Raw genomic sequence first — 19519 nt, 5'->3', positions numbered from 1 at the left:
GTACGCTTGCAATGACGATCAACTCAAGACAAAGATCTTCATGTACAAACACAATTAGCTCTATCTCAAACTCATCCGATTGATGTTTAAGAAGAAAAGCTTGTTAATCATGAATATAATGGTAATTAGTGATCAAATTATATATGCAACAACCGATCGAGATAACAACATTATAATCTGCTAATTGTATCTTACTCAAGTACCTTGGGTTGTGTTTCTTCATTCATTGAAAGCCACCCTTTGAACCCCGAATCCAATTAAGATGCTTAATTTTTATTATATGTACAAACTATGGAATGCATATAAACATTAAGGTGCGTTACATTTTTTTTATGCAAATCATATAATACTCAAACCGAATCTTTAATGGATTAGTTGACTTCTTTTTTTTATGGGGACTTCAGGATTATATTGCTATTAGGGTAGATATTACTTATAAAAAAAAAAATTTATAATTTTTTTTTATTCATTCCGTACAACCGACTGCACGCTGACTGCATTTGCTGACTGTATGTAGCAAAGCCCATTACTTATTAAGTTTGAACTTTCTAGCATAACAGGGAAACGCCGCAGGGCTTTTTGTTTTTTAAACTACGGCCAACTTGCATGTATTGGTCTCTCTCTCTCTTCTATTTTTTTATTGAGAATTTATATTTCGTAACTACTACATATTCATTTTGAAAAATAAAAAATAAATATAGAATTTACATAAAATAATTAATTTTTTAATAATAAATCTCATTTTTTAAAAATAAATGTGAGATATTTACACAACCCATAACTATAAACATTATCTCTCTAGTATTGGATTTTATATATATATATATATATATATAGACAATATATAGACACACACATACCATGAAACTGCGATGCTGATTCCAAGAGATTGGTCGACCATTTTTAAATGTTGATTATCTTTTAGGCTTTGTTTGGTTAGTAAAATTATTTTATCTTATTCCATTTTATTATTACAATTTTTTTAAATTTTCATATTAAATATTATAAAAAGTTTATTTGTTTTAAATTTTAAAATAATAATAATATTAAAAAATAATATTATAATAATATTTTATTTAACTTTCAATTAAAATTATCAAATCTCACTATTGAAACCCTATATTTGACCGGTCAAAATTGGTTTTTTTTAATAAGAAAGAGCCGAAGATAGCTTGGGCCTTGGGGGGCTTTTTAACAGGATCCTTCAAATCTTTTGATGCTGCTCCCTCTCGGTGTTGGTAGAAGCGTACTCTAAGCTCCCTAAAACTACTTCTTGGGCGGGGATTGAAGTCGTGACATTTCTTTGTTAATTTGCTTAATATATAACTTGTATTTATAGGCGTTGCATATAACTTGCTGTAATATGTAGGTGTCATAAATGGTCCTCAGGACATATATATATATATATATGGAAAATTCTATATGGAAAATTACGAAATAACATTAACGAAGTCATTAATTAAAAAAATATATGACCTATATATTCAATTATCCGTGTTTATTTACAAATAGTATATATGTTTCGATTCCAAATCCAAGAGAAAAAGAGAGTAAATTTCCAAGTATTTTTATCGTTATTTTATTCCTATATGGCTTAATACCAGGGAATTAATGGTAAGTAGTCAAAAGAATATAAACAGACCATGAAAATGAGGGGATGGGCGACACTAGAAAGTAGAAACCATGACCATGATCTTACAGCTATTTAGTAAATGAATTTTATCTTGCAAGCATGGAGGTACAAACATTGTAGTTCCAGTTCTGTAGCATCTCAAGCAATTTATCTATCTGCTTTCTAAATTCTGACTCTTCATGTTATGACCAACTCAGTTGGGAAAATCTTCAGTACTGGACTATGATTGAGCCTACATATGGAACAATACATTGATAAATTATGAGGGGTCACTGCTGAATTGTATACTGATAAACTACAATGTGCTACAGAACCCCCAACTATCAAGCAGCAATAGAGAGAGCTTATATGAATGCCATGGCCTGTTTGAATGAATTGCAAGAAGTATTAAGTGATCAAAAGTACCACAGCAAAAAGAAAGAAATTCTTTTTGATAGGTAATCTAAGAAGTTTTATTTATAATAAGTGGCATAGACAAGTACACGGGAGGTGTACATGAGTAATATCTAACTAGGATTTACAACAAAAGATCACTGTAAATTAATACATAATGATATTCAGACAATTATTTTGTGAGCACATTGCCACCTGAAGTCAAAAGAATCACGAGCATTTTTGAGAAAATTGAAACTCCAGAAGAAGTTCAACAATTGGAAAAGTATCAATATCCATTCCATCTAATCCCCTGTCACAGTCAGTCGAAGTACCAGTTCAAGCTCTAAGTAATGGTGACCTGAGCAGAATAACAAATCTATGTTCTAGGAGTACCTCTTCTTCCTTAGCATTGAAGCACTCACATAAATTATTATATTACCATTGTCCAGTCCAAAAACATATAGTTACATCTTTGATAAAGAGATGCGACAGGATGGAAAAATATTTGCGAAAAAAAACAAAACAAAACAAAAAACAAAAAACAAAGAGCAAATTTAACGAGAAAAAAAAAAAAAAAGAACCTTCAAGCCCAAAAATGGACACATTGGGAGAACGTGTACATATCAACACAGCTCAGGGGGAATAATAATTATCCGTAAATGATTATGCATTTACAAAATGTAATACTACAAAAAGCACTTAGTTTCTTCCTGCAGCAGCAGTTAGAACAAAAGATCCGCTGAAAACCACCTCTTTGATCACGAAGTTGCAAAGGCGAGCAAGTACATTCCAACCGCTATTCCTTCCTCGATGGAATCTGGGGCACAATTCCACCGTTAAAAACATGTAGGTCGAGCAACGTATTGTAATGCCCCTTCTCAATTTCCTCCTCGTTCACCCCATGCAGAAGGAGAGTTTCAATAATTAAATCTTCCCAATCAATATCATATATTCTTTTTCGCTTTCTTTTCTTCCCATCATCTACATATTCCGAGTGTATATCACCGCTGTCAACTGAATCAGTTCTTGATGGATGCAAAACTCTATTAATTCGCCATTTAGCAGCATCAATTCTTTTTTTCCTCCTCTTATAATCCCTGCAACCACTAACAAAGGATGGGGGAAGAGCATCCAAACCTACATCTTTCTCCAATATTTGCTTGAGTAAAAGCTTTTTGGTCAGCTCTGATTTTCCATTCCACCAATCCCTACACGGACGAGGCTCGAACCCTCTCATCGTTTTATTTATCCGAACCTCACCATCCCCTTCAATGGACTTTGAATGACTCATCTCATTCAAAAACTCCGTGTACATCAATGATAAACATTCATGCGAAATCGTCATCCTATCTAAATCATCATCCCTGGATCTAGCATATCCACTATTCTTTTCAACTTCAAAATACCGAGAGTCATTCTCCACACTTCTCAGATCAGTCCCATATTTGACATCTTTCCTTAAACATTGGCTAACCACATCTCCCAAATCAACCCCAACACCTTCTACTCCCTTTGTATTCCTCGTCTCAACAGGCTTCTCCATTGATTTCCTCTCCATATATTGAATCACAAAAGGTGCATTCTTAACCACGTTCTTGAGCGTGACATCCTTCCCCCAAGGCAACACTTGGGCCACCTTCACTAGTGACTCCAAAAGTTCCCTATACCTCAACCTACACGTTGAAGCCGTGGCGTGAACGTCCTTGGCCACATCATCAATACGCACATCCACCCCATTCAACTCTGCCACGAGAACCAGCACTGCAGCCACCACTGGAAGCGGCCTCCGCCCTGTCGTTAAGAACCACTTCACAGCACACTGAATGAGAAATATCCCCTGCTTGAGCATTCTTGCCACCTTATCCCTCCCGACTCCCGTAAACCTCGGGCTATTCCTCACTGTCCGCTCGAAAGAGGCCACGATGTCGAATTCCGGAAACTCCTCGGGCCCTTTCAGGTCCAAGAAATCGACCACACGCGAAACCATTCTACCTAATTCGAAAATATCACAACCAATAATCGACGCCACCTCGGCAATCGGTAACAATTTGTTATCTTTCCGCATCACGACATAGGAGCAAGCGCCAATTAGAATAGGGAACCAATCGCCTTGGCCGAATTCGTTCTCAGTGATCGTGGCGATCATTGTTTTGACGTCGTTGGATTTGGAACTAGACAAACCTAAGTTAAACGTGATGTTCTCGATTAGGTTTTGGGCCGCGAAGACTTTCGTTTCCTTGTAATTGTGAAGGGTGCCCGTACCTGCGGTGCCGACACGAACGAAGGTGCCCTGTGGGCCATTGAGGCCACCGAGCTGGGCATCAAAGTTGTCAAACTCCTGGACGAGGCCGCAAGCCGAACATACCAGGCTCCCCGTGATGTCGTCGCGGACGAGGGATTTGCTGCGGCAACCGTTGCAGCCGCATGAGCCGCTGGACATTGTGCATCCGTATTTGATTTCAGCGAAAACCTGGGATCTAACCAGAATTCTTTGATCGGGGGTTCCTCTCTCTGTTTGAAACCCTCCAAGTGGAAAGAAGCGTAAAGCTTTAAAAACGCTTCGTTGCGAGAATAATTTATGGAAGAAAATCTTGAGAGGAAGAACTAGACATTGATCGGGAGCTCTCTCTCTCTCTCTCTGTTTGAAACCCTCCAGTGGAGAAATAGCGTAAAGCTTTAAAAACGCTGCGTTCCGAGGCGAGAATAAAATTAAATTATGTCACGTAAATTATATATAATAAAAAAATTTAAATAAATTATTATTAAAAGAAATAATTAAGAAATTAGCACATTTTCTTTTTTATTTTTCTTCTCTTTTTCCGACATATGTCCTTTAAGCGTGTGAGAAGCATATCTATTTTTAATTTTTAATGAATTGATATATGTCAATTTTTTAAGTTATATTTCTAAAATATTATGTGCTTGTCACATGTTTAATGAACATTTATAGATTGTTCGGAAGAAACTTCCTCCAACCTACTTTAGAGGAAAACTCTATCTTCAAAACTTGTTAATTTTATCTTTTGTCGATAGTAATACTTCGAATCATATGTCAAAAATAATGAATGTGTGTTGGGTAGAAAAAACAATATATATAATTAAAATAAAATTAAAATTAAGAAATATATTTTAATAATATTTTATTTAATTTTTAATTTTTATCTTGACTCATTTCATCTCATATGTAAAAACAAATGAATCTGAGACAATCAAAACGTGCCTCAGCCTACGTGACAGTTTTAAATTATGTTATGTTTTGGTCCAGATGTTTCATTCTAGAGTAATATAAATTATCATTTTGTTTCATTTCAATTTGGAGCTCATTGCGATTAATTTTGGCCGAAATTTGTATTCATGACTACCTTCTATTTTGAATTATTTTAATGATCAATTAGTAATTTTTTTTTTTTTTAGTAAGGATTACATTGTTGTAAATTTTAAATTTAGATAATATTAATATAATTTTAAGATTTAAAAGACACTTAAAAAATATATCCACGCTTTTCTTAAATTTCATTATTTTTAATAATTTATCATTTTTTTTTTCTCTTGTGTTAACTAAAGTTTGTGATTTCTTTAATATTATCTTTTAACTTTAATATCTCTACATTTTTTAAAATAATGTTTTTAACATATATTCATTTTAAAAATTTTCAATTCTTCCGTAAATACACACAAATCATACATTATACTCACTTACATATAGATAAATGTATTTCTTTTATTAATTATCAATTTATACATAGGTAATCTTGAAATGTTACACTGCAATGTACCAATATCAAAATATTATTTGTTCTTAAATTGAAATGATCAACGAATGAAATTTAAAAACAAATGGGTGCCATGTGTCATTTGAATGGTATATGGCTATGTTTGGATACTAAAGTGATTTTAGATTATCTGTTTATTTGTAAATAGTAATATTTTGTAAATCTCTTTGAAATGTATTTGAATGTAAATGATTTGATATATGTGTTTAAATGTATGAAGTAAATTGAAAGGAATTTAACTTTTCTATGAGAATTTGAAAAAGTAGTAAATCTCATCAATAATTAATTTGAGATGAGTTGAACTCACTCCAACAACAAAACAAGCCTCAAGAATGACTCAAATGATAAAGTTGAAAATATAATGAAAAGTTTTAAATTGGAGTATAAAAATCTGTAGTCACAAACCATATGCCTATTTAAGTATTTACTCCAAAAAAAAAAGTCCAAAAAGCTCTACATGTTTCTAATTTTAATTATTTTAATCGTAGGGGTCGAAAGTTTTTGTAATTAACTCAAACTCATGGTAAGATCAGCTCGAACAGAGCCACCCCTGTCCGACCACTTCTAGAGTAATTGGGGCCACCACACAAGGGATACCAGCACATCCCCATTTTTACAAAATTGAGCTCAATAATAGGCTTACTGGGCCTGACATTAGGACTCCAAAGCAAGTTTCTACCGATTTCTTGAAACTTTATGTTTCTGTACATGAGATGCAAACACATTCAAGAGAAACCATAAAGGCATAATTTCTATATAATAACAAAATATTTCCAATACAGATAAAAATAAAATAAAATAAAATAAAAGAGTAGTTTAATGAGCAATGCCACATAAGTTTGTTGTGTAATAACTAGGCTATATTATAAGGCATCAACTCATTTAAGATGGAGAAGATCCTGATAAAAGGTTCTTAATAATCAGCTTCAGCATCATTCCAATCAAGTGGCTAGCATTCAGTAAGGGTAGGCCCATTTTGAACATCTACATGAGTCATCCAGACAGGCTAAACGCTTATAGGAACCATAACAAAACAACTTCTATAAACTATTTACAACCATCTATAAAACAGAAAGTTTAGACTCTCTTGCTTGCATAATTACTAGAACTTCCGACTACTCTAAAAGGAATAAGAGTCGCTATCCTCATATAGGGCACTCATCTAATCTGCTTTTGTGCAGCTGAAACGCAGGATTAACCCAAGCTCCACAGCTGCACTGCATGCCTGCCCAGTTGAAGTAACCCAAGCGTGCTTTGCAGCCAATGCAGTGAAGTCTCTCTTCCACATAACCATCTTGCACTGCCCAATTCAAAATCCAAGCTTTAGCATTTTATGAAGGAACGTATTCGGCAAAAAGAGACAAATGTGTAAACTCACCTGCTTCCATCCATTTCATGGGCTCCACAAAAATGGAAGTGCACTCAATGGGTTCCTTTTTCTTTCCCCAGGCATCACCGCTTCTCTTTTGCCACTTGAAGCATGATTCTCCCTTACCACGATTGTGGGGAACTAAGTTATCCTGCGCAGCAACAATTCTCCGACATTTCTTACAGCGGTATATAACTTCAGGTTTTTGAATGGCTTCCAGATTGGAGATTTCTGCATCTGCCACTGGCATATTCTTATCAGATGTTAGTTGAGGTTGTTGGATGGGTTCCAAATCAGAGTTACCGGCTGCAGCCATTTGCAAATGCTTCACAGACTTTCCTTTTGCTATACACTGCCAATGTGGAGAGAGAGAGAGAGAGAGAGAGAGAGAGAGAGAGAGAACTTGCTAAGAAAACCATTCCAAATATGTATCAATGTTTTAAGACCGCATCATAAGAGCAGTGAAATAAAAAAAAAATAGACATGATTAAATAAGAACAAATGCTTAATTCTTACTAGGTGCTCTGACTTGGCCCCCGTATTTATAACTAAAATTATACATAATTCAGAGGTTTAAGAGTACAAAGGAAAATTCCAACTGATTAAATTTATCACCATGAGATACCTTTAACAGAACTCTTGTATGTTCTCAAAATCACTTCTTCTCAAGTGGGTACAATGGATAACACCGATTTAGTCCCATGTAGAGAACTATTTTTTTATCGGTATTTGTATATTTTTATTTGAAAGGTAATTTAGTCCCATGGATAAACTATTACAGAAACAAAAAAGGATGTGAACTTTGAAAAGTGACAATAAAAAGTAAAGACGGAGAATAATGCAGATAAAAAAACTCAATTTCAGAAGCAATTGCATGGTATATAGTGCACAATCCATTGCATCCCCACTTCCTTTAGAAATGCAACCCCTGTGCCCCCACAGGCTCTTATACCAATACTACGATTGACAACTTCTGTGTAATCCATAACCTTGATCTTGTCAATTGAAATTGGGTGTGGGTCAATATCTAACCTACGCTGGTGGATCTTCTTCTCGGTATGTTTGTGGCATTCATTGCATATAGCTAACTATTTTGGATAATTTTCCCTTATCAGTTAGCCACTTACACTCTCCTTTAACAAAAGAAGCATGCATGAAAGCAGTTAGAAATTATAATTGCCTTAATGGGATCGACTTTTCTCCCAGCACCATTCTATATCCACTGAACCTGGAAAACAACTGTCGCAAAAGGAGCTCCAATCCATAAACCACCTTGAACTCAGCCTTCTGGGATTCCACACCGTGAACAAGGTAGCTGCTAGATGGAGTATGGCATAGGCTTCATCCCTCAATAAGAAATATTTATGTATTCATCCTCCAATGAAATCAATCCTCATGCAGTATGCAGTAAGGAGCTAATGTCCTGGGTGCCTTTAGATATGATGGACATCTTTAAGCTTAGATATGAACCTTACCATAAGGCCAGAGATGCCCCGAAATGAAGCATGTTCAATACATTCCTGTTTGGTCAGAAGCACAGACCTAACATATGATGAGATACATAAGACTAAGGTAAAAAAAGTATCAAATAACCCCACGTCCTCTCTTATGCTCAAACAACAATGTTACAATGGTCTATGGCCAAGTTTGAGGATATAAAAATGACCTCTTTGCGACAAAACACTTGTTCTCACATTGCTTATTTTGGTACTCCTATAAAATCAACTACTGCAAAGGCTTATTCAATATGACACAAGTAATTTAGTCCTTTTTGCCTGTCCTTACCTGAAAACACGCCATACTCTACAAATACAGGGAGATTTCATTTACTTCACAATTGTCGTTCCTGTCTTACATCATGGTTGGATATCATTTCCCCGATTTGAATTTCTTGACTGCTGCAATAGTTCCTATAAAACCTAGTTTGTAAACAGAACCACTTCAAACCGATGTACCCAAAAAGAAGTAAACCTGTCACAACTTGCACAAGGACTTTATTTATTTATTTATTGGCAACGGGTTTCCGGGACAAAGAATCCCGGGTTCAAGGAATTCACAATACAAAAGGAAGCCTTCCTTGAATCACTATTCCCCCCCCCCCCCCCCCCCCCCGGGTAATGATGGGAGTAGCCACTGGTCAGTGAAGATCATAGCGCCTACGATTTCCACTAAACAAGTAAGCAGCAATTAATGGATCTGCCTTATATTCCAAGATAAAGGATTACACACTAGCGGCAACAGATATTGCAGATCCAAAAGAGAGAAACAAGCAAAGAAAAAAACCAGAAAGAAATAAAATAGAAACACGCAAAGACGCCCTCGTAAACAAGAAAAGAAAGCAGAGCCACAAGTACCTTAATCTCAATGGTACTTCGAATGAATCTTTTTCGACGTATTTTCTGTTGCAAGGCTGCACACGCCAATGCAGAGGGCTTAAAACTTTCAAGAAAAGAGAGAATCTCACTGGGAAAAGGAGACGAGGCCCAATCATTTGACCCTGGGCTGGGCTTGGGCTCGGATAAAATAATATTTTCAAGGAATTAAAGTAGAATTAGAATATTGGGGCGAGCCGGCCTACGATTAATCCAAAAGATTTGACTCTGGGCTGGGCTCGCTCTCTACGCTATCTATATTGTACATTTCTTCACTAAAATTTTATGATGCGTATTGCGTATGCTGCATGCTTATCAATCCCAAAATAATACTCTATTCTTTAATAATGTTCAGATGAATTTAATTATCACAATCGTTTGTCCTTAATTTATATTTTTCATATACTTTAATTTATTTTTTGTATAATATTTATAGATGTTGATTTAACATAAATTTAGAAAATAAAATTCTGAACGTTTTTTTTTTTTTTATAAACTCTAAAATCTACAATGAGCAATAAATAGGGGTGGGCCAAATCTCCATCTGAGCTCCGATAGCACTCCAACCCCAATGGAGTCGGAGTTTTTGGAAATCGGAGTCCAAGTCAAGTAACCTAGTCGGAGTCAGGAGTTCATGTTGATTCTGAACTCTGAATTCTTTTTTTTTTTTTTTTTTTTTTTTTTTTTTTTAAATTTGCATAATCAAAACAACATCCAAAACACAAGATCCCCTTCTTTCCTCTTCACTTTTGCTGCTTCACAATTTGCACAGCTACAACACCTTGCATCCTTTATCTCTCTCCTCTCCACACGATGCTTCACCTCCCTTGCGGTCTGCCGTCACCTGAGGCCGCTACAAGCTACCTCCTGGAGTTTATCAAACTAAAAATTATTTGTAATCCACTCACTCACTCACTTAGGTTTTTTTTTTTTGGAGAATTTTAGGGTTTTAAAATCATGTAATTGTCACATTGTAGTTTGGAATTTGTGAAATGTGTATGATTTATTGTTCATTTCAATGATTTGTTGCTTGGACTTCAATTATTTTAGTCTTTAGGCTATTAAATTTAAGAATTGGGAGATTTAGGTTTTGGAAAAATCGAGATTTTTTATTCCAGACAACGTTCGCTCAATGCTCGCTCGAGTGTGGCTCGAGCAGACATTCAGTTTTTGTGTTTTATTTATTTTTAAAACCATAAACATGAATAGATACATGGTTTTCCTTTCCAATGTGTTTCTAATGTGTAGATAATTTTCATAACATGTTAAATGACGGTTGTTTGTTAATTGTTTCACATAATTTTATACCAAGACTGAGTAAACTATGGATGCTACATTGTTAATGCCTTCGTTTTCACACATAACTGGTTAAATTTAACACTCATTGGAGTAGATACTGTTGATGCCGAGAACTATAGACTTGGGTAACTTTCTAGTTTTAAATGATTATTTACATAATTTTAATATTTTTATTATTTAATTTATAATTTATATGATTTTATAGACTTAGTTTTGAATCCCAAACTAATTGTGGATGACTGAGTCATACTCACTGTGGGATGGAGAACCTCCTGACCCTTTAATTGGTAAGAAAGTCAATACCATCATGGAAAACTCATCAGAGTTAGAGGTGAATGTGAGTTCATAATGTGCCTTATTTTATATCATGTATCACTTGGCTGATATTTAGAAGTCTATAGTTAAATGACTAAAGAAAATATAATACATTTGATCAGTAAAACCTCATGTAGGAAATCAATATTGAGTCATCGATTCAAATGCATGGATTGTCAGGATTGATGCGGGACTGTGTCTATTTGAATCAAATATGTGACATTATTTATATTTTAGTGTTATCAATTTAAATTCATTACGAATTTTTAGTTTTAAATTTAAATGTATCATTTGCACAAATTAAATCACCTATTTTTGTATTGTTTGTGACTTAGTCATTTTATTTAAATTTTAGCTTTTAACTTTTTTTTACAATATTTTAGATTTTTAATTATTTTTACATTTTTATTTTTTTAAACAGGAGTGGGCCGATTTGAATTTTAGATTGGGCTTTCAATATTGGGTTGTGGGCTAGACCCAATCTGATTAGGGCCCAACAGATTAAGCCCACTTCAAGTTCAATCGGAGTCCCAAGTTTTGACTCTGAGTTCTGAACTCCGAACGGAGTTGGAGTCTATTTTGACCTTCGACTCAGATGTGGGCATTTTGATGTGGTCGAAGTCAGAGTCCACCCCTAGCAATAACCATTTTGTTTATTTAACTTTGACAAGTTCTTCCACCTCAAAATTCAAGTGTGCGACTAGTTTTTATAAGGATTATTGAATTTACTCCTAAAAGTTGTTCAAACTCCATTTACTAATTAATGATTTCAAGCCAAATCATTAAAAAAAAAATACAAAATGATAAATGATTGACAATCACTTTTTATTTTTTAAAAAAATTTTCCAAGACTTAGAATAATTTATATATTCATGATTTGATCTTCATCGTGAGCTTCATTTAAAAGATTGCTAGCTTCTTCTTGAGAAGTTATTATTAAATGATTGCTTGTTCCTCCAAAAGAAGTTATTCAGTCAAGCTTCAACGTGGATCTTAAATCAATATTTTAAGAATGGGTTCAACAAACCGACTCTTAAAACATTAAACATCCCACAAGAAAAAGTTGCCTGCCTTGACTCATGATGTCGAAGGGCTTTATGTTCTTTTTTTTTGTTTTTTGGTTTTGGCCCTTTCTAACTATCCTTGTTAGTATCGTTAACCTACATGTTTAATAGTTGTATTAAGTTAACCATGCATGAGTTAAAAAGGATTAATAGAATCATAAAAACTTCAGATCTGCCAATGATCTATTAATTGAAATCTAATGGCATTGCCTCGCTAGCTAGCTCTTTCAAGAAGGGTAGGGTTCTATTCAAGGATCGAGTCTCTATAACTTATAAAAATTAAAATTAAAAAATCTTGTTAAAAAAAACTCAAATTCAGAAATATTATAACTTGACCGAGCTGGTTCCTTTGACTTCTGAGTTCTGAGATTGTTTGGTTTTGAAATTCAAAGACAAACAAGTTGCAGTTTAATTATATACAAAAAGTTCAGCAAAACACCACAATCCATGCAAACCCTCTCCCTCAAAGGGTTACTATCACGTAAAAAATAAAAAAAGTCAACTTGATGAAACCCTTTTTTATTACAATTTACTTAATCTAGATCCTTTCTAATTAATTGGTCGAATTGGATGGTCAATTGCACAATAAGATAACAAAACATTAAAATAGTTCACATAGGGATCATCATATTGTCCAAAAGTTTTATATGGACAGTACAAATGTTGTAAGAACCACATGATGTGTTATTTCTCTTCAGAACTGGAGCATCTAGTTCGATCAAGAACTGAGAAAAACCTCTAATCCTGTATATTATATGTCATTAAAGAAAATCAGGTTGTTTGAATCGAATAAAAAATAGGTATTAATGTATGAGCAAACGTATTGCTAACGTCATGATTAGATATAAATTCAGTCTCCTCTTTAATTGGTTGGTCAATCCCGACAAACATTGAAAATATAGATTGAAAAATGTTCTTGGTATATTGTACGATAGATAACAATGCAAGGCCACCATGGCTGGCCTCTAAAAACCAAGTCTTCGTGTATACGACTGGTCCCTTATCATAGGAGGCATTTCTTTAGCTCTTGTTGTTTAAATAACAATTGGAATCTTAATGTCAATGGGAAGTTGTTAAATCTGAGTGGAAAAGATGTTCCTTTTCCTCCAACTATTTTTATCGATCTCTTGGCTTTTGAAATGTTTTCATGAGGATTTAAACGCATATTATAGCCAAAAAAAGAGAGCAAAAAGTGAAGGTTATTACATCAAATAGGTCTAGCTAACTTTGCGTGTATGCATGGAATGTGGGTTCCATGCATGATCAATAGCCATGATCCATCCACTCGATCGAGCATGCTTCATGAAGATAACATAGCAAATACGCATAATTAGAATGTGGAGAAGTGACCAATGATACATGAATGCTAAAGTGTCTTTTGCCAAATGCACGCTTACTTTCATATTCATGCCATAAATCAGCTCCATTAATACTACCATCCCATATTGAATGGGAATAGTCTTTATCTTTGGTCGTGGCATCTTTTTATTTAGTTAAAGATGCTCGGGCGACTAATTAGGTTTTGCGGACCGATGATTATGATCTTTTTGTTCTGTTGTTTTTATTTATTCCTTTGGCATTTGGGCACAGATAACCAATCATTATGGTTTGACATAACATCATGAATTGTGAAGCATCCATTGTCAGATTTCTCGCTGTAATGAGTGAAATATTTAATTAAATAAAATAAAATATAGAGTCAAGATTTGAATTTAGAACTTTTACTATAATATTATATAAAATTATTATTTATTTAAAAAATTTAAATTGATAAAAACAATTACATATATTTTATTATTTATATTATATTCTTAATATAAATTGTGGCAGTGACATACAATAATATGTTGCATGATTGATATATATATATATATATAATATTAAAAAATCTAAGGACAAGTGGTCAATCGCTACAAAAAGAAATGGGAAGAAACCTAACAGTAAAAAAAATAAAAAAAAATAAAAAAAAAGGAGAGGAATATGAATATGATGGAAGTGACCTGTGCATGACGAATCAAGACGTTGCCAAACCAAATCTAGCTCGAGCCTTATAAATTAATTTAAAGTATACATACAATTTCCTTTTTACAATTCTTTTTAAATAAATAGAAATTTATGTAATATTTAAATCTAAAATAAATAAGAAACATTTTATTAATGTAGAAATATCATTATTTATTAACTTACGCACAGGGATCTTTCACAATTTCCGATTTGTTTTCCTTCGTCTCAATTATTGTCTTTCTTTTGTTCCCTTTCGGGTAGGAAAACACAACAAGATTTTAATTGGAAGAAGGAAAAAAATAAAAATAAAAATTAGAAAGCAATAGTTTTCGTGGATGCAGTGAAACTGGAATATGAGTACACGCAGCAGAAAATATGACAGGGTTCCACGTCATATATACCGATCTACTACAATAAAATTATTAATTTTTTAAAAAAAATAATATTTACAGTTTTAAAATATATAAGTTCTAATACTCTTTCGAAAAAACTAAATAAATCTAGAACTTATATATATAACTATTTTATTAAGAGCAATGCTACATACAGTCGTGGAATTGCAAACGCCGTGCAATCGATTTAAAAAAGAGTATAGTCCACGATTAAAAAGTTAGTTTTTTTTTCATGTGAATTCCATATTAATTTATTTTTTTCAAAACGATTGCACGCCGCTTGCACAACCACGACTGCAAATATCATTTCTCTTTTATTAATGATAGATTCCATTTTGCCTAACTGACATGACGGGTTGATTTGGATTCAGAGATGAGATTGTTTTAACCATCTCAATTCAAATTATCTTATCTCATTTCAACTTAACAATCTCACTGCTATTTACAAACTATTTCAACTCATCTCATCTTATCTTTGAATTCAAACTAAATGTCCAAATCCATAATGTAATGGGCATATCTATAATCTGTTTGTAATGTCAACGACCTTTAGATCATATATAATCCAGTAATTGTAATTAGGAATAATATTTATTTATAGGGATTTGAGTATTTAATTTTGCTAATGCGAGAAGATCTAGGCTCGTTAATTTATTCACTGGCGTATACAATGGGGACCAAGGTATTGAAAAATAAAAAAATCAACTGACCTAATTTTTTTTAATGCAAACGATACAAGAATCTACGTACGTAGTTGTATTTTAGAAAAAAATAATATTTTTGTTCAAACATAAAATATAAAATAGGTACGCTGTTCAAGTAATTCTTTATAACGAATCATATAAGAAAGGAAAGAATCAATATTATAATATATAATGCGCATCAATTCAAGGACCAGAATTTTTTTTTTATTTCCCCTTTCAATCAAACCCGTCGTATTATCTGCACATTTTCCGGGAAGCTAGGGTTCGTGCAAGCAATAATTTGAGCAGTCGCTTTCAAAAAAAAAAAAAAAGATTTTATTATTTATAAGTGTGATTTATTATTATTATTATTATTTTTATAGAAAACAAGTATAGTATTTATATATTTGAAACTTATATATATAATATTACTCAATTTATATTATTTGAAGAAGGTAAAAAAAGGTAGGAATAATATATTTGAAATTAATATTATTTTTCATCTTGAACTTATCATCTTTAATTATATTTAATTTTATAACATATTTTCAGTAGCTTATTATATCAATCATTCAAATGAAAAGTTATGTAAAATGGACCGTGTCAATTAATATAATTACATAAAAGATGAAAAATAATATATTAAAAATAAAAAAAAAAACTATAGACGAGTTTCTTCAAATAATTGTTTTGGGACGCGAATTTGGGTTCCGAATATCTTTTTTTTTTTTTAGTAATTAAGAAAATATTTTTTAATGATATTATAAATTTTTTATTTTTAAAAATATTTAAAAATATAAAAAAATGAATGAAAATATTTTTTTACGTTATTCAGTGGGCCGCTCTCGAGATATAGCATTACTGTTTGTTCAATTTTATAAACAATTTCGAATGATAGAGAGATTTGGCCCTTTCAAAATAATGAACTTAGGACTAGCTCTAAATATATAGAGCAATGCTACCTATAATCTTTAAATAGAAATTATAATACAGGTCTAAATAATTTTATCTTTAAAATATTTTAAAATGATAAAAATATCTCTAATATAATGATGTTTGTTCTTATTTAATAAAAGGTAGGGGTGTCAATATATTACACGACCTGTTAACCCAACACGAACATGACACGATAATAGCGGATTAGGATTTAGTCTTAACGGGTTTGGATCAAAACGAGTTGACCCGTTAACCCAACACAAACACGACACTATAATAGCGGGTTAGGGTTTAGTCTTAACGGGTTTGAATCCAAACAAGTTGACCCATTAACCCAACACGAACACGACACTATAATAGCGGGTTAGGATTTAGTCTTAACAGGTTTGAGTCAAAACGAGTTGACCCGTTAAAACACGATTGCTTAACGGGTTGATAACGTTATAACCCGTTATGATACGTTAAGAAAATTAAAGTTACAATTATACCATTCTACTTAAAAGTAAAATTGTTAGAATTTTAATTTTGATATTTTTATTGTTTGGATTATAATTTTGGATTTATAATTAGTTTTATAAGTTTATATATATTGTGATTTTAACATTGATATGAAATTATGTTAAATTTAATCAGGTCAAACAAGTTAATTTCGAACCTCTTCAACTCATTTATATAAACAGTTTGAAACATTATTTCTTAATATTCACTAATGGGTCAAAACAGGTTGATACAATATAATCCATTATGTTAACGGATTGTGTTAAGTTTGAGATTTTGACACGATAAACTTAATGGGTCGGATTAGAATTGACCTATATAGTATAATATACATATTTTGACACGACACGAATATGATCTATTAATATAATTTGACATCTCTAATAAAAGGTCTACACATATAATCAAGTAAGAACTGAAAATAGAATTTCTCAAATATACATTTCTCTCAAATTGAATTCTGCAAAATAATTTAAAACTTGGAAACCAATGCTATTAATACGGTCATACGTTGTGATACAACCCAGTGACTCCCTCGATCGTGGCAAACCGTCGTTGCTTTCTCCAAGCTAGCTGGTCTGTGTCAACGCCATTAGTTTCGCCTCTTATCGAGCTCGAACTCGCATCCAAATCCCAGTTCTCAGGATCCCTAACTCTCGGTTCCCGAAGTGATCGAAAACTTGCCCTCTTCTAGTTACCTCGAAATGCTCCAGTTCAACGCCACAAACACTTCCTCCCTTGTTCTTGAGCCTATTAATGGAATGTACGTATGACCAGACACACCACAAGAACGAAGAAGAAGACCACCACGACGAACACTCTAAGCAAGAAAATTGTTCACAAAGCGTAAAGCTCTCTTTTTGGTTCTGCCCAACTGCTCGCCCACCCGGTTTACGATATACTAGCTAGCTTTGGTTCATAATATATATTTGTATCAGAAACTTTGACGCAAATGGCTTTCTACTCTTTTAACTCCAATTCTTCATATGGTTATAACCCAAATTCTTCACTCCACTCTGATCATTTTGAGAGGCTGTTCGACCCTTTTCCTCACGGCGTAGAAGGTTTTGATGGGGTTATGCATGGCCGATCGGCGCTATCTCACTCGTTAGTTTTGGATAGCGAGAAGGGAGAGCTTGTGAAAGCTCCGGTAAGAGTTGGAAAGAAAGGGTTGTCGGAGGCGAAGGCTTTGGCGGCTTTGAAGAGTCACAGTGAGGCAGAGAGGAGGAGAAGGGAGAGAATCAACTCGCATCTCACCACTCTTCGTGGTCTGATGCCCTTCACTGAAAGGGTAAATTAATTTACATTCTGCGTTGTTCATCATCAACAATAGTAGCACAATGAATTAATCGAGTGTCTTCGTAATAAGCGATGGTGCTAATTAACACTAGACACAGATCTGTTCATTTCTTTCGTCTAGAGCTATTTTATACTATTTTTGTTTGGTTCCTTGGTTTGCCTAAATTAATGTTGAGCTTTAAAGGTTCGAGAATTTGCTTCTTTGATGAAAAAAGGCAGCATGTAGACGACCCTGATAAATTTAATCATGAATTTCTTCATTTAATGCTTATTTTTCCGTGCCCCTTTCTTCCCGCAACAAGAAGTAAGTTTGAATTAACTATCAGATTTTCATCCGGTGCTATGATTTTTGAAGAAAATGTCTGTTGCTGGTATGGTATTTGCTAGTAGCTTCTACTGTGAAATATAATTGCAGGGGCCATTTCAGTAATGCACATCAATGTTTTATACATAGAAATAAATCGTTTGAATCGGTTAAGGTAGCTAGTGCTAATTAATGGAAATTCATTGCTATTCTTAGATGGACAAAGCCTCGTTGCTTGCTGAAGTAATAAGCCAAGTGAAAGAATTGAAGAAGAATGCAGTTGAAACAAGCGAAGGTTTTCTCATTCCCATGGATGCTGATGAGGTGAGAGTCGAGCCTTGTGATGATGGAGCAGAAGATGGAATAATGACTTACAGGGCAACTCTCTGCTGTGAATACCGACCGCAGTTTTTCTCTGATCTAAGACAAGCCATTGATCCCCTTCAGCTTGAGATGCGGAAGTCGGAAGTTTCAACCTTGGGTTGCCGGGTGAAGAACGAGTTCGTTTACGCTTGCTGCAAAGGTGACAACATTAACATGACAGAATGCCAAGTTATTGCAGATAATGTCCACCAAGCCCTCACTTCTGTAGTGGATAAAGCTTCTGTCGTACCAGAATACTCCCCAAGTATAACACTCCCAACTAAAAGGCAAAAGGCCTCTTCCTTTGACACCTCATCTAGTTCATCCTGAAACTCTAGCTACACATGCACATGCTATGCTATTGTGGGTGATTGACATTCCGCGTTACTTGTGAAGGCATATGAATATCTGCCTCGAACATATATGATCGGGACTACTTGTACTTCAACTTAAAACTGCAGTATGTGTTATTCTTTCTAATTATAAGTCGGTATGGTCTACGAAAGACACCCACCCTACAGTAATATAATTTTTCTACCTTCAAATATCATTCTACAGTACTTCAATATTACTGGAGCTTCTGCTGTTACTTCTGGCACTCATAAATGGCGATTTCCTCTTTGTAATCGCAGACACGAAAGTAGGAAGGTATTCATGTATTGAAACACAGAAGATTCGAGATAACGTGAGACTATCCTTTGTTCTAAAAGTTTATGCTAATAAGAACATATATGTTTTAATTATTATATTTAATATTTTCTTTTATGCATGGATCAGACTTTTTCTTAATGAGTGGACATTTCTTTCTTTAAAAACGAAAACAAAGGCATGACCAATGCA

The 19519-nt window shown here is 33.7% G+C and overlaps 3 protein-coding genes across 12 annotated transcripts; 1 reads left to right on the top strand and 2 right to left on the bottom strand.

Annotated features, from left to right (window-relative positions):
* Window positions 1-2411: 2411 nt before the first annotated feature.
* LOC122279843 (plant-specific TFIIB-related protein PTF2) lies at window positions 2412-4665 on the bottom strand. Its single transcript, XM_043090721.1, has one exon. It carries the CDS (start codon window positions 4446-4448, stop codon window positions 2805-2807), a length of 1644 nt encoding a protein of 547 aa, XP_042946655.1. The 5' UTR covers window positions 4449-4665; the 3' UTR covers window positions 2412-2804.
* A 1840-nt stretch (window positions 4666-6505) lies between these two features.
* On the bottom strand, window positions 6506-9625 carry LOC122279025 (probable inactive dual specificity protein phosphatase-like At4g18593). Of its 10 annotated transcripts, none has more exons than XM_043089279.1 (5): window positions 9505-9598; window positions 8936-9069; window positions 8626-8692; window positions 7160-7502; window positions 6506-7081 (listed from the first exon to the last, which is right to left on the bottom strand). In XM_043089279.1, exons 2-5 carry the CDS (start codon window positions 8974-8976, stop codon window positions 6927-6929), a joined length of 606 nt encoding a protein of 201 aa, XP_042945213.1. In that variant the 5' UTR covers window positions 8977-9069; window positions 9505-9598; the 3' UTR covers window positions 6506-6926. The 10 variants fall into 10 exon arrangements, with proteins under 10 accessions (XP_042945213.1, XP_042945215.1, XP_042945217.1 ...); XM_043089281.1 differs by having other exon boundaries at window positions 8626-8670; XM_043089283.1 differs by lacking the exon at window positions 8936-9069 and having other exon boundaries at window positions 9505-9561.
* Window positions 9626-17265: 7640 nt separating this feature from the next.
* Window positions 17266-19289, top strand: LOC122279024 (transcription factor bHLH30-like). The gene is made up of 2 exons (XM_043089277.1): window positions 17266-18004; window positions 18533-19289. The coding sequence occupies exons 1-2, from the start codon at window positions 17666-17668 to the stop codon at window positions 19007-19009; spliced, it is 816 nt and encodes a 271-aa protein (XP_042945211.1). The 5' UTR covers window positions 17266-17665; the 3' UTR covers window positions 19010-19289.
* Window positions 19290-19519: the final 230 nt, after the last annotated feature.

The sequence above is a fragment of the Carya illinoinensis genome, chromosome 10, assembly GCF_018687715.1.
Source record: "Carya illinoinensis cultivar Pawnee chromosome 10, C.illinoinensisPawnee_v1, whole genome shotgun sequence".
Classification (NCBI taxonomy): domain Eukaryota; kingdom Viridiplantae; phylum Streptophyta; class Magnoliopsida; order Fagales; family Juglandaceae; genus Carya; species Carya illinoinensis.
Note: the sequence above shows the minus strand (reverse complement) of the source record. Positions and strands in the feature narration are given on the sequence as shown.

Coding starts and splice junctions, on each gene's coding strand:
- LOC122279024 (XM_043089277.1), top strand. CDS start 17,666: ATGGCTTTCTACTCTTTTAACTCCAATTCTTCATATGGTTATAACCCA. Junction 18,005..18,532: donor TGATGCCCTTCACTGAAAGG/GTAAATTAATTT, acceptor TGCTATTCTTAG/ATGGACAAAGCCTCGTTGCT.
- LOC122279843 (XM_043090721.1), bottom strand. CDS start 4,448: ATGTCCAGCGGCTCATGCGGCTGCAACGGTTGCCGCAGCAAATCCCTC.
- LOC122279025 (XM_043089279.1), bottom strand. CDS start 8,976: ATGAAATCTCCCTGTATTTGTAGAGTATGGCGTGTTTTCAG. Junction 8,693..8,935: donor AGAGTATGGCGTGTTTTCAG/GTAAGGACAGGC, acceptor ATCATATGTTAG/GTCTGTGCTTCTGACCAAAC. Junction 7,082..7,159: donor CATGAAATGGATGGAAGCAG/GTGAGTTTACAC, acceptor TGAATTGGGCAG/TGCAAGATGGTTATGTGGAA.